General features: G+C 22.4%; 2 protein-coding genes across 2 annotated transcripts; both read right to left on the bottom strand.

Annotated features, from left to right (window-relative positions):
• Window positions 1–491: 491 nt before the first annotated feature.
• LOC128959292 (putative fatty acyl-CoA reductase CG5065) lies at window positions 492–5,099 on the bottom strand. The gene is made up of 7 exons (XM_054305238.1): window positions 5,075–5,099; window positions 3,205–3,310; window positions 2,694–2,810; window positions 2,437–2,612; window positions 2,276–2,348; window positions 801–1,616; window positions 492–719 (listed from the first exon to the last, which is right to left on the bottom strand). Exons 2-7 carry the CDS (start codon window positions 3,301–3,303, stop codon window positions 492–494), a joined length of 1,509 nt encoding a protein of 502 aa, XP_054161213.1. The 5' UTR covers window positions 3,304–3,310; window positions 5,075–5,099.
• A 622-nt stretch (window positions 5,100–5,721) lies between these two features.
• Window positions 5,722–9,050, bottom strand: LOC128958310 (probable glutamate receptor). The gene is made up of 3 exons (XM_054304152.1): window positions 8,825–9,050; window positions 6,639–6,815; window positions 5,722–6,547 (listed from the first exon to the last, which is right to left on the bottom strand). Exons 1-3 carry the CDS (start codon window positions 8,936–8,938, stop codon window positions 5,804–5,806), a joined length of 1,035 nt encoding a protein of 344 aa, XP_054160127.1. The 5' UTR covers window positions 8,939–9,050; the 3' UTR covers window positions 5,722–5,803.
• Window positions 9,051–10,657: the final 1,607 nt, after the last annotated feature.

Below are 10,657 nucleotides of genomic sequence, written 5' to 3'. Positions count from 1 at the left end.
GTTTTTACCATATTTGTTTTTTCTGAAAAAATATGGATATTTTCAATAAATTTATTAATAGATTTCAAATATTTAAAAAAATATAATGTAAATTTTACAGTACATATGTATTAATAGATATGTACTGTATATATTAGACTTTACACAGTATGTTTTATATGTTTATTTGGTAAATATTTTATACCATTATATATATTATATATATTATAATTAATAATTATTAAATATTATTATTTTTATTAACTTATAACTAGTATAACTACTATATATATTATTGAAACTATTTTGTTTTTGTTGTATAAATTGCATATAGTTTTTATTATTTGTATTTATTATTTGATTAAATGTATAAAATAAATACATTATGATTTATATTAATACAAAAATATAATTACAAAATTATATATATATTAATTAATTATATCATGCATTGTCTAAAAAATTAAAAAATGCTTAAATATTTAATATGACAATACTTTAAAAATATGTAATTAAAATAGTTTTCTAGATATGAATGGTATGCCAAACGAGAAAGTTTGCCACAAACACAATAGAAACAGTACACCAAACAATTTATTTAGATAGTATAGCTTATTAAGATTATGCCGGGCCTCGGGTAGTGTACTGTTATCCTCTTTTAGTATATATTGACGAGTGCCCAACACATAGTCACCCCAATAGGTCGACCAATTGACTGCACGGACATCAAAATGAAATATCTAATCATAAAATATTGAAATAAAATAYATTTAGACATTTGATAAATAGACAGATCAGTGATATGTTAAAACTAGTCATACCTGACGATCAATACCCTTAAGCTGGTCGATGAGCATCAGTATGTTATTGTTGGTAAAGTTCCACTCATGAGTTGTGAACCATTCGAGAGCTCTAACCGAACGGTGCAGACGCTCATAGATGCGAACCATAATACGTTTGCGACCGAATAGTGCCATCAGTCCATCAAATAGATGAGCGGGTATTATGTGGTCAAACAATTCACACATTTTATTCATAAACTGTGACTCTTTCAGATGTAAACTTGGGTATCGGTAAAGTTGGCCACTCGGGTATTCAAACAAATAACTAATAAAACCGTTGAGTTGACCCCATATAAACTTATTTAGAGAACCGGACGTACAGTTGTACACAAGTACACCGTTTGGTCGTTGAGTGGCCGTAAACCAGACGATGGCAATCATTAAATTGATGACAATGTCCACCGGGACAATATCAGCCGTTGCTTTCGAGTTATAATTCATTGACCTTAAGATACCTTTACCGGCTGCAGTTATTAGACCGGTTGGTCCGTTCAAGTTATCTACCCATCCGGACATTGGTTCCTTCCACGATGCCGTCACTATTGATGGCCGCACAATGGCCACGGGTAGACTACCACACTCATCGAGCAATAAACTTTCGGCCAACGCTTTAGTAAAAGTGTAAGTATTAGGTCGATCGCCAATTAGTTTTGGTGTAATCGTATTGACCACATCTTCATCCATCCAATTGACAATATCGATGACATTTTGCGGCTCTACCGGTGCTTCGTATACCAGTTCTTCAATTTCCGATCGGTTACAGTTAGCGTAAGCGGTCGACACATGAATTAAAGCCTATTATTGAAAGTTTATTATTATTAATCAAACATATTATTATAATTAATGCCTATTTATTAGTTTTTTAATTCCAGTAATTAGTTTTRTGMTTTAGATTAATTAATTATTTGTAATTTTATTATATTATTTTCTTATATATATATATATATATATATATTTATTTATTTATTAACGACAAAACTTAAGAAATATATTCATTTTTAAAATAATCAAATAATGTACTTAAAAAATTAACAAAATAATCTGATTAAAATTTAAAATAACCAATTTCTTAATGTATTATAATTTATTTAATCATTGATTTGCATTTATTTTGCTTTTACTTGTACTGTATAATAATACAACACAAAGGCATGACCTGTAAATCTATTTAATTGATATTGAATTTACTAAATAATATTGAATATTATTTTTTATGATATCAAAAAAAGTTCACTGTTTTTCCTTTAAAATATCTTTTGACAAATTATTTAATCCTTTTTTGTGATAAAAAACATATGACTTTATATTTAAATTATTTGAGATTTAAATTTAAAAAAATAAATTAATTAATAATATATTTTCCTTGATAATTAGTTTGATAAATTTAACAAAAAAAAACTAATTAATAAACATGAAAAGTTCAATAAATAAATATATATATATTTATATTTTACCACTAGATTTGGCATTTTATGGCACAATGCGATTAATCGTCTCGTTCCCAATACATTGAACTCAATTGATGTCCTAATATTCAAGTGAAAGCACAMACACATAGAAATATTATTATTAAAATATTTGAGTGAAAAAAATTTAGTTATAACTAAATATTTACTTTAAAGGTTCGTCAAATTTGACAGTCGCTGCTGAATGAAATACAACTGAGACATCGTTTAGCAATAGTTTGAGATCAGAGTCGCTGATTCCCAGACCATCGAGAGTGATGTCACCCGTAATGGCCACCACTTTATTCAGGGCTTTCGGGTTCTCATTTCGAAGCTTATCAAAGATCTATCAATTTTTAAAATAAAAATTGTATTTTCAATTTAATTAATAAATTTTTAAAACATATATAATATAAATAAGACATACTTTAGTGTTGAGCAGTTCCTCGAGTCTGGTCCGGGGGTTCAGACCTTTTTTGGATCTCAACAATATGTATATATGTTTAACATCACTACACGATCGCAATAACTTTTCCACCAAAACCTGTAATTTAATGGAAACAAACAAAACAAAAATGTGAAAGTTTTATTTAATAAAAGTATTACATTTTATTATTATTTATTTAATATTTTGTTTTGTTTTGTATGTTTATAAGATTATATTAATATTTGCACAGATAATTAAATGCATTATCATGTATATATTATATAACAGTATCTAATAATAAAAATAATTACAGATATATTTTCCTTTATAATAAATAAATAGTTAGCAGTTTAAACATTTTACTTGAAAACCTATGCCCTAAATTTTTTAAAAAGTATTTTGTTGTTTTTAATATGTAAATTAATAAAATCTTATATTATAAAATTAATTTATAAAAATTCAAAAATATTAAATATATTTATATTTATATAATTTAATCAATAATACTAACTTTGCCCATAAAACCCGTGGCACCGGTTATAAAAATACTGCGATCCCTATAGAAACTGGCAATTTGTGAGACATCGTTGTTGTTGATAATGGATGACATGATTTAACTATTTAAAACATTAAATAAAATTCAATTAAATAATWAAAAATATTTATTTCAAAAAAATTAAAACATAATTTTAGATAATATTGTGTGATAAATTTTTCATTGAATAATATAAAAATTACATTAATAGAAAAACTTATGAATATAAAAATTACTTATAAAATTAAAATAAAAATCTTGAAGTTTATAAAAATATTTACATTTAAAATTAAATATATAATGTATTAAAATATTAAAATATTTATATATAAATATTAAAAATATATTAACAATTAATTTTAAAATTATTTTGAACTATAAACACAAACTTTTTTTAAGGTTAGGTTCAGAGTTGATACCAAATGGAGTGAGACATCAAATAATTATTTTATAATATATAATGATTTGAATATTTATTTTCAATTATATAATAACATTTAATTCGCATAATTTTTATTTATTTATTATTGTTATTAAATATTTTTCTCTCACTTTCTCATATGAAATGCATGACTATTTTACCACTAATGTCATCGCAATCACACTCACATCACGCAAAAAAACACTAACTATTCAATAACTGTATTCAAAAAAAAACTAATTGAATGATTTGGTGGTATAGACTATCAATTGATTACATAAGCTAACGGTGCGCACCCGCTAAAACACGTCTCTCTCTCTTTCTCAACTCACCGATCACTAAACTAGATTCAAAAATGTGTAACATTTAATATGAAAATGCATTTACTTTTTTGAAAGTAGAAAATATTTTTTAACAGTATTATGAAAATTAATGGATATATTAAAAAACAAAAAACAACAACAAAAGTCTTTAATATCACAGTATGGATCAGTTTTTTGGTGGTRGTGTGCGTGTGTGTGTGTATGTGTGTGTGTGTGTGTGTGTGTGTGTGTGTGTGTGTGTGTGTGTGTGTGTGTGTGTGTGTGTGAGAGAGAGAGAGAGAGAGAGAGAGAGAGTGGGTTGTCCCAAAATACCACATCAACATCACTACCAGCACAGCAGGAATTATGTATTGTAGGTCACCATTTGAATAGGTTCTGCCTTATCACCAGAAAACACAATCACTTGAGGCTACAAACCCTACTTTCACTTTTGATGAGCAAAACTACATTGACTTTAACGTTGAAATCGTTAATAATTCACTTGAAATACCGGAAGAATTTTGTTTTCATATAATAATAATAATATTAGTTATATAACTATTATTATTATTATTATTATTATTATTATTATTATTACTACTACTACTACTACTACTACTACTACTACTAYTACTACTACTACTACTACTACTACTACTACTACTACTACTACTACTACTATTACTACTACTACAACTAAATCAACAATTATTAAATATTTATTAGTTGCTGTCTTTCAAATTATTAACTTTCTGGGACTTTATTAATGAATATACACTTAAGGACTAAATCTAAATATTCAGTCATTTAATGGATTAAAGATTACATTTTGAAAAAATATTGTTTGCAATAAAATATTATTTATCTTAATTAATATAATTTCTTTTCATAAAAAGTTTAACTTAATTAATTTAAATTGTTAAAATAATATAATGAAGATATTTATGAAAATAATTGCAATTAAATTGATGAATTCGTTTACTTTTATATTAATTTACATCAAAGTACATTAAGTTTTATATTAGATATTTTGTATTATTTAAAATATTTTATTATAATTTTTTAAAAAAACAATATAATTACTGAAAAATAAATTTAAATACATAACTTAAAAAATAATTACCCTGTATAAAAATGTCCATTATCTTTTTGTTTTTGGATATTTTCTAACAAAATAACATTAAAATATTTTTTCAAATTAATTTTGTTAAGTGTTATATTTTTATTTAGATTAATAATGTCTTTAACATTCAATACACACCCATTTATTAGTGAAATACTTCCGTATTATTGTAGATCATTATATTATGTCGTAATTATATATAAACTTATCAAAAATATTAATTTTATTGCAGACATATTATAATTTTTATGACATTCAATATACAAGTATTTATTCAAACATTCATTATGACAATTAATATATAAATACTATATATCAATTTTATATTAATCATAAATTAATTATTGTATAAATAAAAATTTTAATATAATTAATAAAACTTAAACAAAACATAATTACTGTAAATAAATAAGTATAATCAATTTTAATTAATTTTTTGTTAAAAACTTTATTATTAATATTAAGACATTGAAAAATTAAATAATTACATTAAAAAATAGTATTTAATAGTATTAAATTGCACATTATTAAAAAATACTACTTGTATAAACTATCAATAATAATAAAATATAATAATAATAATTATTATTATTATTATATATAAAATTATTATAAAAATATTTTACGAGTAATAGTTGAGATAAAAATTTGTTGTAATCTGTGAAAACTGATAATATATAAACAAATACATTAAAAAATCAGCTGAAAATTATATATATATATAATTTTTTAATAGACAATCACAGCCATTAACAATATAAAAGCAACAATAACTTTGGCACTTGTTATGAGCACCGGTCGGTGGACAGTACCGGACACAGTATAGCTAGAACTGTCAGCTAATTTGATTTCTGGTCCTTTGGGGGGTCGTTGGGCTACAAGGTTATCATTTTTTAGTTGTCTATTATTATCATTATTATTGGTTGTTTTACTCTCATCCTCACACCTGTCCTTCCAATATCGGGCTTTAATCTGAGCTAACCGGCCGTTTTGTTTGAGTTTTTTGATGGCTGAATTAAACCTAGCCGTATACGGACTGTCTTTTTGCATGGCTATAGCGTACTGTCGGGGAGAGTATTGTTTTTTGTCCTGAATGTAGGTCAGGTCACAGTAGAGTCCAGTTAGGAACTCTGCAAAACTGCCCTCAACTATGAAAGCATACTTTGTTGAGTTGACTTTATCGACACCCTCTTTGGCATTACTGGCCATCCAATCGGGATGTTTTTCCATCTGACTGTACACCTTGTGAAGCACCGGATCGGTTGATTGCGAGAATAAGTGGTGAGTACTACCCGATCGATAGGTTCCGTAAGCCAGGTCTGAATCGGATAGATCTTTGAAGGAACGTATGTTTCCGACATTCTTCTTGTTTACCAGTATTGCGATGTCGTTCTCCATAAACGGTTCGGTAAAATCAACAAATCGTTTGCGAGGATCAGTTACAGTGATATCAGCGATGGCAAAGTCGGCTCTCTGTTGTTGTTATATTAAATTGAAAAATATAAGATATTTTTTTAATAAATAATATTTAGATTGTAAATAAATAAATTTAATTTATTCTTACATTATTATAGACTTCACCAATCATACCATTGATGCGGTTGTCTTGAATGACACCGTATTTACCGTCGGGCGAGAAGTAGAGTCTATATTCAAAGCCAATAATATCTGCAATTTCGTTCATCAGGTCAACCACATAGCCTTCGTATTTGCCGCTCAACCGGTCAGCGTATGGCCAGTTCTGGACATATAAGTAATGTTTATATTTAATATTTCTTTAATGAATAATTAAATGTAATTAAATATTATATAAATTAGATTATAATAATTAAATTTGAAAATATAAGTCATTGTAATGTAGTAATCTTTATTAGTTTCAGGTAATTAACCTATAATATAAACCATATCTTAATTGAATTTTTCTCAATTAGCAAAATTTTATTACTTAGTTTTATAAAAAGTATTTTAAATAATTTAATTAAAAATATAGTTACTTTTATAGTTGTTTTATTATTTTTTTAAAAATAAGATCAATGACAGGAAGTATTTCAATTATTTTGTGCAATATTTAAAAATATAAAAATAATTTTTATAAAATCTTATAAAAGATTACAAATATTTTATAAAATATAAAACTTGTTTAATACTTGTAAATTAATTATAATATTTAATATTTTTTACATTTGTATGAGTCACATAATAATTATTAATGAGATTTTAAAGTTACACTTAAATTAGTCATAATCATCAATAATTTTTACAAATTAAATCTATTATTTCATTTTGAATTAATTAAAAAACAAGATTACATCATAATGTAGATAATATAATATGAATACAAAACTAGAAACTACCTAATTATTATTAGTATATATTTAATATAAGATCTATTAATGATTTTAAATAGTATTAGTAATTAAATAATGTTAGTTTTTACATTTATATATATATATTTTTGTTAATGAGTTTATAATAATAACAATATAGCATCTAATTATTAATTAATATAATTTATATTACACATAGTATTTTATTAAAAATCAAGGTCCTTTATTGTTTGCACCCCAACCCACATATTTCATATTAAATAGTAATTCAATGAACACGAAATCATAGCAAACGTTTGTATTAAAATAATAATTATTTTTTAAATCAGTATTTTTTTATTTAAAATCAATTAATTTATTGATACTGTGTTAATATATCAATAGTATATATATAATTTAATTATAATTAAAATTATTGTTGAAAAAAATTAATGATTGTTATATAATAATTAAACAAATAAATGGAAATTTTTGAAAAACTTATAGACAAAAGAATAGTGATTATGAATTGATTTATTTATACTTTACATATATTAATAAATTAATTGCTTATCAATTATAATATAATATTAAATTTTAAAAACTTTTGATCATATGATTATTATGAAAAATATTTTTAAAAATTGACCAACARTTGGAAAAATAAAATGTTTTCTTATAAATTATAAACTATAATAGTTATTTGTTATATAATATATTTATAAATAGTAATTATCATAAAAATTATTAGTTTATATTTAAGAAACTTTTTAATTTAATTTTTAAATTCATACAGTATTAACATTTATACTAACATAATTATACTAACATAAATAATTATATATATTTTATATTTTAAATAATAATATACAAAATAAATAAATAATAATATTGATAATTATAGTAATTTTAATAACAATGTTATAGACATACATAAGATATCTTTAAAATCATATTTAATAAATATTTCTTAATCTTTTTCTGTTCATAAATTTATGTAAATATTTATTTAGTAAATAAACTATCTATTACTAGAATAATTTTATTGTTAAACATAGTTTTAATTATAAATTGATTAGCAATTTAAATATTCATCTGTAGATTCATAGCTTATTAAATATTCAAATTAAGTTTTTACAATATATTTTGTATATAAATAATATTAAATGATATGTTGTTAACCTAAACATACATTTTATATTTGTATTTATTAAAAAATAAGGCCAACAATTATATACTATTATTTATACAGTATTTATGATGAATTATGATGAAAATATAAGAAAAAATAAAATTTATGATAAAAGAGGATTTATAAATATATTAATATTTCATAATATGTTTATACAAATATAATAAATTTAAAATTTAATAAATTAAAAAATATATATTACTTATTAGCCACTAATGATAAATAATGGATAAATGATTAAATTATACTAACTCTTATAGTAACTCCTCTAAGTATCTCCGCTTGACGTTCAACACCATCACTGCACCGATAGTTTAGATTTATTAAAAATATTAAAATCAAACACAATTTGATCACTAAATTCATTGTATTTTCTATTACACAATTAAAAATTAAAATTAAATTTTATCAAAACAAATCTTAATATTGAAATTATTATTAATAATAAAACAAATAATATGCAGAATATTCCAGATATTTAAAAATTTATAAATAAAAACTCATTTAAATTAATTTTAAATTGATTTATATTATTAAATTAAAAAATATTTATATAAATCACGATTGTTTTTATATCAATCAAAATTTTATATAAGAATACTTCAATGTTCAACAAAAAACACTTTACAAACAAATAAAATTCCTGTCAATTAACAAAAACGGTTATATATGTAGAAAATACAAGAAATATGTTGTAGAGTTGTATATTAAATTAAATTACTGTATTAAACATAAAAACATAAATTGAATATATATTTTTCACAAACAAATAATGAAATGTTTTTTTCTAACGAAAGCTTTCTAATGAAAAATCGTGTGATTCATTGTATGGCATCTTTCAAAACAAAGTTTCATATTTKAAAGATTTTCATAAAAACTTGTTTTGCAAAACTTTTACTATGTTTTCAAAAAAAAACTATCATTAGTTATGAATTTATAAGTTATTTTTCATTATAAGTGTTATGTTATTATTACATACAAACATATATTGTATAATATAATACAGTGTGTGTATATATATAACTTTATCTTATGTGTGTATATATATAATATACTGATATATGTTTCATAAGATATACCATAAAAATGTTTGTGTTATATGTGGGCGACATTTACTCTTACCCTTGAATTACAGGTAAAATGATATGAGATATGATGGGTTGGGACACCAAATATAAACTAGCAGTAAGAGTAAGAGTATATTAATAATACAAAAACTTATATATATATTATTTAAACTCTGGGATCAGATATTAATTAAATTTTATGCTTTTTTATTATTATTAATTTATTTATATTAACATAAAATATGTTGAAAATGTCATTAATTTTTGTATACGTTAAATATCGGATTTTTTTTTAAAAAAAAATGTTTTAACTTATTGATGAAGTCCTTGAGTAGATAATAGTATTTAAGCGTAAATAATGAAATTATTAACACACAAAATATAACTTCAGTTTATTGCAAAAAACAAAAAACAAAACTTAAGATTTATTGAAATACATTATATATTTAAACTGACGGCATATGATSTGCTCTCCATTTAATATGAAAACTAAAATATAATAATTATCTAAACTTATCGATCATTGAAGCTATAAATTATTTAATACTCATAGTATATAATTGTACATGATGAGTTAAAAAATAGAAATTATATATATATATATATATATAGAGAGAGAGAGAGAGAGAGAGAGAGAAGAAATGGTATATATATATATAAATATAAAATATTTAATGAGAGAGAGAGAGAGAGAGAGAGAGATAAATTTGATTAATTATAATAAAATTGCAATAAATTATTTTTGTCATAAATATTTACAAATAAAAATATTATTATACTTTAAAAAAGTTGTGACAACTATACTATTGWAAATAGTTTTAATTTATACAAAAAAGTAAATATTAAATATAAATAAAAGTTTATTATTAGTATTAATTTGTTTTGACGATGTTKTTGTAAATTTGATAATTTTTGATAMATACATAAATAAATTAATATTTTTTAAATATAAATAATTTTTATTATAATTAATTTTTAATTAAATTATAATATAGTACTTTACAATATTAACGTAAAG

Source organism: Oppia nitens, unplaced genomic scaffold (genome assembly GCF_028296485.1).
Source record: "Oppia nitens isolate AA-2021 unplaced genomic scaffold, nextdenovo-longstitch-racon4-pilon3 scaffold13_pilon_pilon_pilon, whole genome shotgun sequence".
NCBI lineage: Eukaryota > Metazoa > Arthropoda > Arachnida > Sarcoptiformes > Oppiidae > Oppia > Oppia nitens.
Note: the sequence above shows the minus strand (reverse complement) of the source record. Positions and strands in the feature narration are given on the sequence as shown.